The 16,885-nt window shown below is 41.8% G+C and overlaps 1 protein-coding gene across 1 annotated transcript in view; it reads left to right on the top strand.

Moving 5' to 3' along the window:
* Mrps9 (mitochondrial ribosomal protein S9) overlaps positions 1-16,885 on the top strand; it is a 54,116-nt gene that overhangs the window by 34,964 nt on the left and 2,267 nt on the right. The window contains exons 5-10 of the mRNA XM_028786824.1: positions 699-778; positions 8,612-8,679; positions 9,373-9,448; positions 11,902-12,070; positions 12,915-13,023; positions 16,696-16,865. Of these exons, the coding sequence (XP_028642657.1) occupies positions 699-778; positions 8,612-8,679; positions 9,373-9,448; positions 11,902-12,070; positions 12,915-13,023; positions 16,696-16,865 (672 nt within the window). The remainder of the gene's footprint in view (positions 1-698; positions 779-8,611; positions 8,680-9,372; positions 9,449-11,901; positions 12,071-12,914; positions 13,024-16,695; positions 16,866-16,885) is intronic.

Below are 16,885 nucleotides of genomic sequence, written 5' to 3'. Positions count from 1 at the left end.
GGTTGGCCTAAAAACTCTGGATCCTCCTATCTGTGCTTCAAGGCATTGAGATTACACCAGTGCACCAACACCCAGATAAGAGTCACCACAAACAGTTGAGAGTAAACAAAAGAGTTGGAGTTTCTGTCTCAGGTTGTTTGTTGGTTACTTAAGTAACTGTATTTCAAAAGAAATCAGGTGTAACTCCTTCCTGAGGCCCCTATGTTGTGGCTGTTTTCAACTCTCCGTGGGAGCTTACAATGGGGTTGGAATAAATGACAGGCAGGCTGGCCAGTGCAGGTGTGTTGTGCTGGGCTACCTCAAATCTCTGAGTTCACTCACTGACTTATTGACCGTCATTTTTCACTTGAAAAATGTGGAACCTGAATATTTTTATTCTAAACAAAGTAATTTGTGTTATCTTATAGATTTTATTTAAAACAAATGAAATAGATCTTCACGATGGAATATTTTATTAAATACAGACATTGTATTTTATATGAAACATTAATATGAATTAATATGTATTTAATATGAAACATTAATATGAAACAATAACTTCCTAGGCATTTATATATTAAGTATGCATTTTAAATATGGATAATTTTGTTATTTTAGATACTTTTGATATGCTAATCTGAACCACAGATGTATCCCATACCGTAGTTAGACTCAAAGTTTGATTTACCTCTGTACATGTTTTTGATTTTTTTCATCAGCAATCCAGTGGGGAGAAGATGGCCGTCCATTTCATTTTCTCTTCTATACTGGCAAACAAGCATACTACTCATTAATGCACGTAAGTATATTTATTTATAAGCTATAAAACTACTCTGGAGACTTCTCTCGGTGTCAGAACTGTGTCTCAATGAACAGAGGACTTGTTGAGGTTTCGACGAGACCCTTCTGTGCTGGCTGCATCAGAGTGCTTATCCATAAGGTGCTCCTGCTCACAAGTTCAAGTCCTGTCTAGGCAAGGGGACCAGTGTGCTGACAGAATTGTGAATTCTTATGTCTGTGTCCACACAGCTATTTCTGCTCTGCTTCGGCTGTTGTACTCGTTTACAGTTTGGACCTTCCAGTGGTCAGTGCAGTGTGAGAGAGAATCCAGGTCACAGCAGACCTAGCAGTGAGGTCCGACTGTGCTTCGGCTTTTCAGTATACTGGGAAATTTCTGTTTTGTTGCCTTCAGAGAGAGCTGTTTGGTAGTATGGGAATTGGAGAGTGGTCCCCAAAACTACTATTAGAAAAAAAAGTTGGATGCCAGTATCCATTTTTTTTTTAAAGACAGAACACATTATATTTTTTAGAGCATGCTGTCAAGTTCTATTTTATCCATACTGTGACTTTTAAAGCTATAGAGATATTTATGGGGCTTCCCCCATCCACAGTCAGAGGCTGGGGCCTCTGCACTCATTCCTCTGCCTTTAGACCTATCTGCTGTTTATTTGTGCTTCACAGACCCAAAGGACAAAGTCCCCACTTGTCAGGTACATTTATTTCTTAGGGAAAAAAAGAAAACCTTCTTTTTGCTTTTTGTTGACCTTGGGCAAATGAGCTTCGTGCCCTGGCAGAAATGAAATGAATGACAAATGTTGAGTGTGTCTTTGCTGAGTAATGGGGCTGTGCTCCAGCTTCCACGGAGCCTCCCGCGCACAGCCTGCGGCTGCCCGAGGACCCCTGCTGCTCATTTAAATAGGTATGTCAAATCTGCCTCCAAACGCCGCTGGTTTGATCTGTGGTAATATTTGTGAAGGTTCCATATGGACTTGAGCCCCCTGCAGTGCTAAGAAATAATGTACAACGCTTCATGGTGCAGACGCAAATTTCCCCTGAAAAGGGATGCAGCGCCGCGTTTTAGCTGTCGGAGGGGATGATGGAGCTGACGCGCTAGGCCTGTCAACTTGTTACACGGATGGGTTGCACGCAGCGAAGCTGTGGAAAATCTGTGCCTTTTAACTTTTCTACTTAATCACGGTTGTAGCATTGCCTTTAGACTGTATGCTACATTAATTCTCTTCCTGCCTTCTGCCTTCATCCCAAGTTTCACGGAAAAAAGTAAAGCGCGCAGGTCTTACAGAGGAGCCTTATCAAACAGCTGTCATCTGACAAGCCATTTGCATTTGTTTTGGCTGAAATGGAGCAACCCAAGGGCAAGATCTTTTGTTGCATTCCATCATAATGAAGAAATTACACATTGTGTAAGAGGCCTGGCTTTATTTTTAGTTTGCATGTGTGCTTTAAAAGGTATTGCTCCAGAAACTGATGGGATAGAATTTTACCATACTCTGACTGAAATGTCAAATTATATTTGACTAATAAATGCTCTTCCTCTGGGTTGGACTGAGTTTTGTTGCACATGGGAGAGTTCTTTGGGCTTTTAAATTTCGTTAAGTCAGGAAACTCTGTTTGCCAGTCACAGCAGCATCACGTATGGCAAGTGGCATCAATTAGAGCTGCAGTCACACCCGTATCACCTCTTAGAGCACACACATCGCTGGCTTCTGAGGTGCTTGGACTTTGAAATCACGGCTAAGTGTTCACTGCTCAGCCTGCAGAAGCACTTTCATGCTGAAGTGAGCACTGCACGGAAAGTCCAACAGAAGCAGGCCAGCTCACTGGCTTTCTCTCCTTTGTTCTGCCCTAACAGCCTGCAGTGGGGGTGCCTTCCCTCTGCCCTGAGGCAGCGCAGGAAGCAGCCCCCATAGAATGACAGGCTGAAAAGCCTTAGGAATAAAGCTTTGTTGCTACCATTTGCTTTTGCAGATACAATTTTCTCTCAGGGTGACAGGGGGAAAGACACTTAGCCAAACAGCCTTTCCCATGTCTGTGAGCAGCTATAATTGTGTGAGGCAGGACAGTCCATGGTCAGGCTTTTGACAAGGAAACTGATCTCAAGCCTGTGTGCCGCTGCGTGAGGAGACCTTCTGAGCTCTGCTAACCTTTCTTATAGTGTACAATCATATGGAGTCTTAGTATGGGTGGCGGTTTGCATAGTAACTCTGTGTACCTCATTACAACTAGTCTAAGATAGCTCTGATGCACACTACAATTAAGAGCAGCATATAAGCTAGACTTAGTGATGCAGGCCTTTAATACCAGCACTTGCAAGGCAGAGGCAGGTGGATCTTTGAGGTTGAAGCCATCCTGGTCTACATAGTGAGTTCTAGATTAGCCAGGACTACATGAAAAGACCCTGCCTTTAAAAGAATAAAAGGGAAAAACAGTGTATAACTAGGCATGACCCATGAATGTAAGCTCAGCATTTGCAGGGCAGGCACAAGAGATTGCTGCAAGTTCAAGGCCAGCCTAGTCTACACAGTGAATTCCAGGCCAGCAGAGAAAGGTCGCAAGATTCTGTCTCAAATTTTTAAAAAAGGGGTGTGGGTAATGGTATATAATGCTGTAGTGAATACTGTTTCCAGTTCCTGTACAGCTGGGTCCTCGATTTCTAGGACATAATGAGACTTGTGTGGAAAAATGGCAATGCAAAGACGCGGGTCGTGTGTTTGCTCCTGAGGAAATGAAACATGCTGGGCAGGTGTGAAGGGAAGGGAACCTTGGCTCTGTGGGGCGCTCCTACTCCATGTCACACTCCAGCAGTTCATTTGTAGGTCTGTTGCACTCCTAACGTTACTGTGGATATAGTGACTCCTGTGTCTTCAGGTTCCTGGGAAAATCAGTAAGAAGCCAGTTAGCAAGGTATATATATATATATATATTATACATATAATATATATTATACATATATACATATACATATAATATATATTATATATATATTATATATATATATAATGAAAAGCTGTAAAACAATCTTGACACAACTTCTTAAACAATTAAAAGTGGTTTCAAGAAGTAAGAGACTTGGGATTTTCAGAATGGCACTCAGTAGCTGAAAGGGACTAGGTGTTTGACAGCACTGGCTCCACCTGACCTGCCTTCTTTATTGAAACTTTATGGTTTCTGTTCTCTCAGGAGCCACTTAAGCAGTAAGATTTGTATACTTCTCAGGCATAGTAGCCTAGGTTTCAAGAACAGAAAAAAGGAAAGAGAGAGAACAGAAATTTTCTGAAAACACTGAGCAAGGGACAGAGAAGGATTCTAAGAGTGTTAGATGTGTGTTTGAGAAAGAAAATGGGGTATGGCTCTGACAGATGAGGCTCTGGACCCCCATCCCTAGCACTGTGGAGTGAGGTTGCTGTAGAGCAGCTATGCAAGCAGTGGCGGTCTAGAGCGACCTCTATATATGACTCACTCAGTGAGATGGACAGAGGTCTGGGCCAGAAGGAAATACAGCTATGGCCTCGGACCTTAGCCCTGATTTCCCAGAGCAGCGTGAGGCTGCCCAGGTGGGAGATGTGGTAGACTATATTCACTTACTAGAAGTAAGTTGAAAATTGTGTTAGCTTTTTTTTTCTTACGGTATTAAAAAAATTACCTCTGACAAGATATTTTGTTGGCACATTTTGGGAGTTTTAGTCAATGGTAAGTTGGCTGCTATTCTTTTGGGCGTATTCCACAAAAGGCTGTTCATCTTGCAGTAGAGAAGTGGAAAAGGAGATCAGGGGCCATGGTTGCTTTCAGTCATTGGAAAATGACTAGGTGTTTTGTGGGTCCCAGCTTCCTGTAGACATCTCTTCCCAATAGTACCATCCTGGAGACAAAGCCTTCATACATGGGCCCTCAGTTAAGCAGGACAACAGTATCCAGACTGTAACGAGCCATTTACAACTCACTGTGGGAGGTGGTTATCCTACTCTAACCTGGGGACCCCTTTGTCTAATTTAATTACTAAGACACAGAGTGCACTTTACCTGAAAAGCTCTTCAAGAAAGGGAACTTCAGACTTAGTTTGGAAGTGTTGCATGTTATACACTGGGGACCTCTACTGAGGGTACACAATATGTAGAATGTCACGTGCGGGGAAAGTGTGAGTAAAGGAATCTATATATTCCACATTATTGCTCAAGAGGTGTGGCCTACAGTCCCTCGTACCCAGAACACTTTGATATGTCCCATGAAACCCATGCTGGGACAGGCAATGTGAGTTTTTACATACATAAGGTTTGTTTGCCTTGTAAAAGAAGTTACTGGCATTTCAGAGCTTCTGCAAATGTTTTCTTCTGAGAACGTAAATAACCCTAGTTCTTCTGCCTAAGGACACCAGCCCCTCGGGAGTGGGCTGCCTGATTAGGCCACTATAGACTGCAAGCCAGGGTCCTGGGATAAAGCGCCATGGCATTTGCGATTAGCTTAAATGTTTTTAGATGTCCCTGGTAGTCTTGCGAATATTTAAACCTCTTGGATGTAATGCTGTTGTCTTTAAAAATGGAATTAAAATAACTGTTAGTGAGTAATTGTTTAACAACTGTGTGAAGTGATTGTTTTTAAAAAGCCATGTACTGGGCTGGAGAGATGCTCACTGGTTGAGTACTGGCTGCTCTTCTAGAGGACTCGAGTTCAGTTTCCAGCAGCCACACTGTGGATCACAGCTGTCTATAGTTCTAGTTCTAGGGCACCTGACACTCTCATACAGACATAAACACAGGCAAAACACCAATGCACATGAAATAAAAATAAATAAAAATTAAAACATGCACGCACACATATATATGCCTATTTAAGACTTCTTGGCAGCAGGAATTAATTCAGTCATTAATTCAGCAGTCTAGAGGTATCTTCATTTTCTTCATATATGAATAATTACTATTGTATACCTTATATACTCAAAGTGTATGGTTAGGAAAATAATATTTTAAAAGTAGGAATTAACTTGCTACCTCTGTTAATTCAATGAGATTACTTCTTTTGTACACATATTTATAATATATGGCTTTAATTCAAGATGTAAAAACCTATGGGATGTAAGTCCTAAGCACTCCGATGTCTTCACTTGTATCCCAGAGTGGTTCATACGACTTGTAGCAAAGACTCTTGCCATTTTTTGTTAAACGGCCTTTTTGATAGGTAGATCCTTCACAGAAGGGTGCCAGGGGTCTGTAATAGAAGTATATGACTTGCAACCTGCGGTACATCAAAACCTTTCTAGGTTACATTGGTGCTTATTTCTGTGGTTGTATTTACACCAGTGGTCAAAGCACTTGGGGTACTTACTATTTAAGAGGTTGATTCTCTGTGATTCTTTAACAGATTGCAAACTGTTTGTGATTGAACTGTCTAAACTGGAGATTACCATTACTAACTATTTGGTATATCAAATGCGATTGACTTCTCCTGTGCTGCCCTCCAATGCACTTTTATTTGTTTACTCGTCCTAAAATTGGAATTTCCATATCATTAGTATAACCCAAACAAATTGTGAAGGATACTGAGATTCATACTGCTCAGTCTCCGGGAAGGGCTGTTAGTTTAAGAATTTCTTTTTCAACCTGAGCATCTGGTATTTTCAAATTAAGGCACCTTCTAAATTTGACTCATACATTATGGAAATCTGATGGCACAAGGGGTGGATAGGCTTGCTTTGATTTTATGAAATATTAATCATAGCTGTGATTAATGATTCAGCATTTCACATTTGGGTTATTCCTGTCATATTTGAAATTACACTATTAAGTACAGTATATAAGCTTAGAGTAGGTGGGGTCATTCTAATTCTCTAGTGTCCCTAAAAAATCAAGTGGAAATGTAATAATAAACCAAAAGCTACCAGTGATAATCTGTGATGTTGACAGTTCCTGGCATATTTTATGCCCTCAACGATTTTTCTATGCAAATCAGATCATATCTCTTATGGGAATTGAAGCTATAGAATTTACTTCCCAGAGAACTGATGTTTTTAGCTGAACTACAAGGCAGACTCTTGAGAGTCGTTTCTTACACTAACAGAGAGAATGAGTGGAAGTGAACGCCAGCACAGTGCTTTTGCTAACTTGACTCTGGACAGCATTGTTGGTCACTGCTATAGGCAACCAGTGTGCTAAGTTCTTTGCATGGGTTTCCTTACTGAAGAGCGTTCGCAGCTGAGAGTATAGATCAGAGTAGAGGCGCCTGCATGCTCGAGGCTCTGCATTCATGTCCCAGAACCTCCTGCTCGAGAAACCCAGGGAACAGCAAGTTGCTGGGCTTCACTGGTTTAGACATTTGTCATCAGTAAGTGGAAACTCACTGTGCTTGGCATTGGATGCACACTTCCCCATACTCCCTTTGACATCTCTTTACTTACATCATGTGTGAGTGATTATAGATACGATCAATATCAGAAGGAAATGGTGTAGTGAAAGAATAGTCATAGAAAAATGGAGACTTCAAGTGCAGCTTGGATGGATAAGATGTCTCAGAGTGAAGGCACTTGCTGAGTTCACTTCTGGAACCCATGTGGAAGTGGAAAGGGAGAGCTGGCTCTCCAGAGGCATCCCCTGGCCTCCACACATGCACCCACAAACAGACCATACACATGCTTACACAATAATAAGTAGAAATCAGAAAAAGATTTTAAGTGAAAACTGCTTGAAAGCCATTGGAAAATGGTTACTATGCCAGCCTGAACTTGAAACTCATCTATGAGGAAGATCCTCTAGTATTTCAGTAGTTGCTTTGGTTACTCTAGAAAATTAAACCCTTTCAAAGAGAGGAAGGTGTGTTCTGACCATGCTAGTGTTCTGACCATGCTAGTGTTCTCATACCTTATACATCAATGCCTGCATTTAAAGCCATGTCTCTAGCCACTGCAGCCTCAAGTCCAAGGGATAGTTGACTCATTCTTTTCCTGGAGCACCAGCTCAGACAACACCATGTACACTTTAACATGCTGTCTGTCCACTTGGTACAGGTGAGGAAGAGTTTACCTGTTGAGGGTGTTGAGAAGTATTGAGAACTGCTTTTTAGAAACCAGTGGGCTGAAAATGTTATCATCTTGCTACCCTAATGCAGTGCTTCTCAACCTTCCTGATGGTACAACCCTTTAATACAGTTGCTCATGTTGTGGTGACCCCCTCCAACCATAAAATAAGTCATTGCTACTTCGTAACTGTGATTTTGCTGCTGTGATGAATTATAATGTAAATATCTGTGTTTTCCAATGATCTATGAAAGGGTTCTCCCCTGGGGTCTCAACCCACAGGTTGAGAAGTGCTGCCTTAATATGTTGTGTTAGCTGCTGAGAAGCCCAGTGGCAGAGCATTTGTTTAGCATTAGAGGGTCTAAGTTTAGTCCCTAGTACTACACACACCTGATAGAAGTACCCTAACCACAGTTAAACAGTCTGCTAAAATCCCAGATTTTAAGATTGTTAGGTAATCACTGAGCTATAGATGCTGTAAGTTTACTAGCTCTAAGTGTCAAGGGTATGTTGTTTCATAAATTAGGATTTTTTAAAATGAAAATCTGTATTCTAGTTATGAAACTGTAAGGAAAAGACATACTTGTCAGGAGTTTTGTTTTAACCATACCCATGGATGTGAAATGAGGAAGTTGTTGTAGACATTTTTAAGTCTGTTAAATGTTATAAATTCTTATACTGCCCCTTGGTTCAGATGAGAACTGTTTACTCTGAAGCTAGGTTGAGGAGGGAGCCCTAGAATAAGGGGTGCTTGGAAAAAAAGGATAAACTATGTTATCAGGAATACTGTTCTGTCTCTTTCATTTTAGTTGTGTATTTTGTTTCCCTTAGGACATATATGGAAAGGTCGTCCAGCTAGAAAAGCACAGAGGTCCAGTTTCAGAAAGCACTGAGTCCAGGTAAGTTCTTATCTCCCATTACTAGCATGAGGCCTAAAGTTTGCACAATATTTCAGCACTAGTAACTAATGTTGTTTCTAAATAGGTGATTTTTACTTAAGAGAAAACATATTGAGCTTATTTTTATGTTACGTCATTCCAAATTTATGGATTAGGTAGTATTTAATCATTCTTTTGGATTATGATGTTCTCAGTGCTTTCTGTATAGCTGATCAGTCAGCCCCATTAACCTACGCATCCATCCAGCTTATGACAGGCCTACTCATATATTTATATTTGTTCTTATACAGAAGACACCTTAGTCAACTTGTCCAGCTTGTGTCTGTGGCTATGATTTTTTTTTTAAATTTGGGACCTTATTACTACTTCAGCCAGTTGATAAGAAAATACTGTCTTCTGTAAGCCTTCTGTGTAAGTTGCACAGGCACACTTTTAAGCTTTAAAGAATCTGGTAGCTTTTATCTGAAGTTTCATAATAACACATTTAACGCTGAAAGCAAAATGTTTACTCAGAGTGTCTTTTCTCAGGTAGATTGAAAGAATGGAGTGCTTCTCCAAAATGGTATGTGTAGGAGTACTACTGACTAGCATGAAAATTTGACTCCACATCATGAATTGCTACTGTATGTAGGATCTTTTGTGATATAACTCTAATTGCATGCTTAATTAAAAATATATGTGATATTTTAACAGCGACCTGATTGGCAGCAGATGGCTGATTAAGGAGGAACTAGAAGAAATGTTAGTGGAAAAACTGTCAGATCAAGATGTGAGTAATTAATCTTTTTAATTTAAGGGGACCTGTGTCATGAGAATGCAGACAATTGCTGTATTAAGATCCTGATAGTGATGCTCCTCAGAGCCAGGTGTTCCCCAGACACTTACCCTTGTTCTCACACAGCCCTTGTTGATTTCTGCAGTCAGAGAAGTGACACATCTAGTCTCCAGAGCCTCCTTCCCCTTTTGTAAGTGCCCTCATGTCTTCTGCCAGTTGTTTTAGGGAGTAAAGCAGATGTTGTGTTTTGTTCTCTTCAGTAAGACCAATAGTTGATTGTATAAGCTAATGACGAATGCAAGGAGCCATCAAGCTGAAAGCGATTCAGTGCAGGGTTACCTTCACGCAGCATGACTTCCGGGCTTGCCTCATTCACATGCAGGTCTGTGAGGGCAGTGGTTTGTGTCTTGGGACCTGCACATCCACTGTTTCACAGACACTAAGAACGGATGGCTCTGAGGTGCGTTATCCTAAACCTCACCTTAGACCTGACATAGAATCCTTGGAGAGCCATCCAGGAATCCAAGGTGAACAAATGCCCTTAGTGTATCTGTGCCCTGTAAAGTTCATGACCCCATTTTAGGTCTTGATTGTGCTAAAGCATTGAGTGTTTTTTTTGTTTTGTTTTGTTTTTTGAGACAGGGTTTCTCTGTATAGCCCTGGCTGTCCTGGAACTCACTCTGTAGACCAGGCTGGCCTCGAACTCAGAAATCGGCCTGCCTCTTCCTCCCAAGTGCTTGGACTAAAGGTGTGCGCCACCACCACCCAGCTGCATTGAGTGTCTTAATAGAGCTCTCCATCATCCGGGGACGTCGGCTGTATTAACATAGTTAGAGCCTGCTGGGCAGTAGCTACACCTCCAGTAGCTAGTGCCTCGCCACCATAAGGTTTTAAGTTGTATCCATTGCTTGTTCTCATTTAATACTGGAGACGTTGGTGGCTTGGGAAAGTTGCAGTTTGCTTAGATAAGGTGTCAGGAATTTGTTTGGTGGCAGATCTGGAAGTGATTGCTAGGATCTCAACTGCTGAGTCCTGCTGTGCTGGAACTGAACTGGAAAGATCTCTTGTTTCTTCAGTGAATGCTCATTCTCTTTCTGTTTTCCAGCCGCCACTTGGATTTTTGTAAAATCTGTGGATTTTTTTTGTCTGTTTTTTCCATTTTGGAAACGCTCTAAGGAACATTTAGCCATAAAACCAAAACACAGCACATAAGTAATAATCCTCTATACTTTCAGAGTGGCTGGTTTTAACACAAGTCCTGGAACTTGTGTCTGTGATAAAGTCAAGTGCAGCAGGAACAGACTGTGGCTTCTTAAACCCTAGCCTCGTTCATGACCACAGCCGTATCCTACACAGAACACCAGTTGACATCTTTTTAAAGGGTCAGAGAAGGAATGGTGAGAGTTGCTGAGTCCAAGGACACAGCTGGGGAGGAAGAGGAAACAGGCCAGCAGCGTGGCCATGAGTGTCTAGCAACATAGCCACATGTGTTTAAGTTTCCGCCCTGACTTAAAATCTGCATGCCTTCCCTTTTAGAGTCTCCCAGGAAGAGATATGTATTTGAACAGTCGTTTTAGTACTGTTTAGACTGTTGAGAGTCTCAGGTAGTTCACATTCTCACTAATGGGTTTTTCACTGGAAAGGGAAGTGTGGCAAAGTTGGGTATGACTTTTAGGGTTGGCAAGAAACAAATAAGTCATCAAAAACTGGGCCCCACAATCCATATTAACTAAGGCTCTTAAGTATAGTTGTTTCCTTCTCCACAAACACTCAGAGTGATTATTCTGGCTTCTAATTTTAAGGGGTTAATACCAAGTTGTTTACTTTCTAATCACATGTTCAAGAACTATTAAAAAAAATGCACAGAGTAGCAAGGATAATTTATTTCAAGAGGTTGCCCTTTAAGTCAAGTATCTCTTGAATTTTTAAATAGCTTGATTGTTCGGTTTTAAAGGAAATCATAAACATTAAAGTAACACAGCTTGAACAGCCAAAAATATATTTGCCAAATGTATTATGAAATATAACTTAAGGGGAACATTTTCTCAAAATCAGACTCTTCTGCTATTTATAACTGACTAGAAATTATTTCTAATGCTCCTTTTGATGCAATTCTATTGACAGAATAGAAGTTAGACTTTTGAAGATCATCTAAATATTTTTAAAATAAATTTAAATATCAATTTCATAATCATAATGCAGAGAAATTGATTTTGTTGAATGATAAATCCCTTTGTTTTTTTGAGAGGAAAGCTTAAGTACTAAAGATCCACGGAGAAAGTGATGCATCTGCATGCTGTTTTAAAAGCAGCATGAAGATGCAGAAGTGTCATCCTGTCAAAATTCATCAAGAAAAGCAGCATTGGAAAGATCAAGTATATATAAATAGCAAAACTTTAGCAAATGCAATTACACTTGCTTCTTCTAATGAATTCTATTGTCTGCAGTATGTACAGTTCATCCGACTGATGGAAAAGTTACTGACGTTGCCATGCGGTCCTGCCGAAGAAGAATTTGTGCAGAAGTTCCGAAGAAGTGTAACTATTCAATCAAAAAAGCAAGTGATTGAACCCGTGCAGCATGACGAGCAGGGCAGGGCCTTCAGCACCAGCGAAGGTAATGACACTCCAGAGAGACCGCGTCCGGCATCAGGACTCAGACATGGATGCTGTTTGGGCAGTTGCTCCCAGAACATGCTCGTTTTGTTGGCTTTACTACTACTACATGGGCTTACTAATTATAAAACTCTGTTGGAGGTGTTTTGTTTTTGGTTTTTAAACTGAACTTACAACATTGCAAGAGAAAGTGTGGGTCTCTAGCCATGTAATCATTAAACTATTTCACCTTTTCATCTGGTAGAGTCAGCAACATATTAGCGATAAGGGATTGTTCTCAAAACTACAGTGCTCAGTGACTCTGAATTTCAGATGTAAACATAAAAACTTGAGGCCTCAACTTGAATTTTCCAGGACTGTGAGTGAGGGCATTAAATATGACCTCTCTTTTGAAAATTGACCTGTTAAATGTATTTATATTTAAATATATTTAAATATAAAGGTGTGTCACCTTTCCCAGGGATTCCTTTCATTTCTTTCAATTGCATTTCACTCCAGAATTCACATAGTTTTAGAAGTTTGTTGTGATTCACTTTTATTAATTATATAAAAAAAAATACCATGAGTTAGTTGCTGTTTTTATAGCAAGACAAATGAGTGTGAATGACTGGGTTTCTGAAACAAATTTAAAATCCTTTGTGTTTCTGAAATGGAATTGCAGAGCGTAATTCCCTCACAGTTGACTTTATTACCTCAGGTGTAGTGTGAGCCACCTTAACTTTTGACTGTAATAGTTGTAGAAGGTTTCCCTTTGCAGGCTCACACAGTCCGGTAACGTGATCTTACTGTGGCACTGGAAGCTCGGCCCTGATCTCACTGATGGATTTCTTTCTTCATCCCTGCAGGCCAGAGGAAGAGCGCCACCGCACAGGCGGTTGTGTATGAGCATGGGAGCGGGAAGATCCTCGTGAACGGAGTTGACTATCTGCTTTACTTCCCCACCACACAGGACAGGTGAGGTTTGGATTCCTCTTTTAAGGAAACCATGCTTTATAATCCATCATCATAATTAAAAAGACCCACAGTTTTCTGAGCGTTTATCTGAAGGAATCTTTCTCCTCACTAATAAACTAGCTAAGTAGAAACTATTGCTATTTTTCTAGGTAGTTTTTCAGATTTTTAGAAAAAACCTCCCTAGAAGCCCTGTTAATTGACTCATTCTGTCAGGTCTACTGGAGTTGGAGCATTGTGAGGTGTGGCTCACATTTGAAATGCAGAGTGTGCCAGAATGTAAGGGAAGCACATACCCACCTTCTGATGAGAAAGAAGACAGGTGTTCACAGAAGGCAGCAACCCCAGAAACCCACTCTGGCAGAGCAGGGGAGCTGAGAGGAGAGTGGCGTAGCTTAGGCTCCTTTTCCCTCATTGTGAACATTAGAAAATGTCTGCCTTGTCTCTTTCAACTTCCTTCTGCTGGGGTGGGGGAATTAATTGTACACACATGGAAGAAGCAAAAAACCTGTGGGATGTAAAGTCAAGACCTGTGGTCCGCTCCTGGTTCTGTGTGCATTATTCCTGAAGAGGTAGGCATTGTCACAATGAGGCCTTGCCTGTCTTCTGTCTGTTCACCGTCCTCTCTCGGAGCTCTGAGTGAGTCGCTGGACTCTCCGTGTTGACGGCGGGTGCTCCCCTCCTCGGCTCTGTGCATCAGGAGCTGCATGATTCTTTCCTTCCTTCTCCTCCTTGTGTTTCCAGAGTGTGTGGTGGTGTTTAAGGAAAAGGTGCTGGAGCTCCTCTATGCCCATGTTAGTGTAAAGAAGCAACAGGAACTGCCGCAGAAAAGTGCCTTCCTTGTGTGTTCCTGTGTCAAGAAGGAATTTGTTCTTAACTCTGTTTAATACAACTTAAACGCACTCAGCCACCATCCACGCTGGAATAGTTGGAGGGAGCTTAGGAAAAGCCAGAGAGAGGCCCACACCACAGGATGGTGACTTCACTAGAAACAGCAAAGATGGGTGGTCTATCTGTCACTTGGTGCTCAGACAGTTACCCATGATTTAACCACACGCCTCAACCATAGCTTAGTCTGGCAATTCAGGTACACATTAAATCTTACATCTCCCCATCACCCACCACCACCCCAGTTTGGTACAGGGTTTCACTGCATAGCTCTGGCTGGCCTGGAACTTGCTGTGAGACCCAGACAAGTCTCAGAGGCACAGAGAGCCACCTGCCCCTACCTCTCCAGCTCTGGTTGAAGGTACTCCCACTACTCCTGGCAGCTTAAATTTTTAGTTTGAATTCAACCAGCAACATTGTCTGTGGCCCTTTGTGGAAAAGATGTCAATGCAAGTAAGATGATTCCTGCTATTAGGAAACATCTGGTTGGGAAGCCGAGTGCTTCTGCTCTTAGTGGGAAGGGACACCCAGACCCTCTGACTGACTTAAAATAGCTGTTTGGACTAAAGGATCCCCTGCTAGCCATGAACTACCCTTTCCTTCCAGAGAAGCAGGCTGGTAATTTCGAGTCAGCAGTGAAGAGGCCTCTGTCATTGGGAGATGACAGAAGCAAGGGCCAGGGCCTGTTTCTGAGCTGTGTAACTTCAGATTTGGAGCTCCAAGGTCTCTGAGCTGCTGTTCTTGAAGTCACTGGGCCTGCCCGTCCTCCCGGGGTTATTTCTGTACGGGCTGCTGCTTTACACAGATGGGAAGCTGGTAGTGAGGACGCTGCAGGGACCTTCCCAGGGTCATCAGAATTGTTTTATTTGCTCTTAGTTACAACAAACCTGGATTGCTGTGTGCCTGGAATTTGGGACACAAGAAAAGTTGACAACCTTTCTGGAAAGCTGAGCTCATTGATACATGTGCTAACATGTATACGTGTAATACATGTGTAATGGAAGGAACATGTGTGCGTTTGAAGGAACTACATAAAAATCAGTGTCTGTATTTGGTACCAGAGGGCTAACATTCAGAGAACATATAAAGGAGGAAATCGTTTATTTGTAAATTTTTGAAGAATGCCAGTTCGTACAACCAAAACAAACTCAGTGTGGTTTTTATAGTGAAGGATTTCTCCTGAGAGAAGAGGTGCTGACTTTTGAACCTGGAAGTATGTGCTGGTTTAAAACTGATAACCATGGAAGCATCGTGACTAGTTGTTAAAGTTAGGGGTGAGGTTTGTAGATTGTATTTACACAACTACAAACTTCCAACTTCCAGCTCTGCAGACTTTTGTTATCTGTCTTACCTTGACCATTCTGCCTCCATGACTAAGGTAGCTCCAGAAATTCTATTCTGCAGTTCTTTTTTTCCTAAATTTTGGTCTGGCGATTGATTTTATAAGAATATTTGAGAATCTTAAAACCTTGAGAATTGATGTTGATGGTCCCAAATACATGGTTGTCCAAAAGCCTCTTTTGTAGCTTCATTTTTGTCCCAAACTCACTTCCTGTCAGACATGCGGATACTTCCTCAATGCATGCCTCAGACAACCCCACTCTGCCCTGCAATGGCAGAATTTGGTTGTCAGTCTCTGGTTTCCTTGGTTTCCATAATATGGCTACTGCTTGCAATAGTATGGCTAGTTTTGTTTGGTTGCCTTAAGTATTCTGTCCAAAAAGCAGAGTGGGCTTATGTCTGTTGTAGGATTGGCTTTTCCTTGGATGGACCATTACAGATACAGCTTGCCATGGCCTTGAAATATTTCTGTGGGTCCACTCAAAAGAAGGGGTTATTTCCTCACCTATTCAGTGTGAAAATGCATTTGAATCTCCGGCTGGGTTCAGCTCAGCTGACTGTACAATCAGCTTCCTTTGGGCGTCTAGAAGCTGCAGAGGCAGACAAAGCAAGCAATGCAATACAAATGGACTCCTCTAAGTAAGAGAGCTCAGGGGATACTGTAGCTCAGGAATAGCGTGCCTGCCCAGCACCCACAAGGCCTTGAGTAAATAAATAAGTTAAAATTAAAAACTCAGCAGAAATAAAGGCAAAATAACAAAATCCAACTCCTGTAGAGATGACGGTGAGCATTGTACTGACGTCATGGTGTGAGCAGGTGTTTGTTCTCCTGGGTGAGAGGGGCTCAGGGCCGTGCTTGTGTGTGACTGCTCTTTGTGCCTACCTGTGGTTTGCTCCCTGGTCCTGAAGGGCAGCCCTGACTGTGCATGCATCTTAGAGAACTACAGTACGAATGTGTGGTTTGGGTAGAAGGAAGGTAGGCATGTTTATTCACTGTGGTTTAGTAACTTTAAACACAGTTTACACAGATGAGCGTCATCCATTCTGCAGAAGTGACTGCACCTCATTTAGGAAAGCCAAATGCATTTGAGTGTTGCTTGAGAAGGCCTATTAATTTATAATCTTTGAATTCAGAGGCTGGATTCAGCGGGTTAATGGTGCTCCTTGGCGGTAAGACTTCATTACAAGGTGGTTTTCACAACTTGCAAGGTTCTCATCAGGTAATCAGTAAACAGTAAGAGTTGAAGTACTACTCTACTCTGTGCATGCCACCAACACCACCAGAGGAAAATCTTTGAACTGTACATAAGCAAAGCATTCTAAACCCCAGGAGGACCTGTGTTTCTGTGAATACTGAATAGTGGCAGGTATCATTTGGTTTTTGTAACTATTCACAAAGTCATATCTTCATAGAAGGCTTAACCCATGTGTTGTGATGTGCCCTAGAGAACAGTTGATGTTCCCTTTCCACTTCATGGACCGGCTGGAAAAGCATGACGTAACCTGCACTGTCTCTGGGGGAGGGAGATCAGCGCAGGCAGGAGCCATACGCTTGGCAGTGGCCAAAGCTTTATGCAGCTTCGTCACTGAGGACGAGGTTGAGTGGATGAGACAAGGTAGGAGTTGGGGGTTTGCG

This window comes from Grammomys surdaster, unplaced genomic scaffold, assembly GCF_004785775.1.
Source record: "Grammomys surdaster isolate TR1022 unplaced genomic scaffold, NIH_TR_1.0 125600, whole genome shotgun sequence".
NCBI lineage: Eukaryota > Metazoa > Chordata > Mammalia > Rodentia > Muridae > Grammomys > Grammomys surdaster.
Note: the sequence above shows the minus strand (reverse complement) of the source record. Positions and strands in the feature narration are given on the sequence as shown.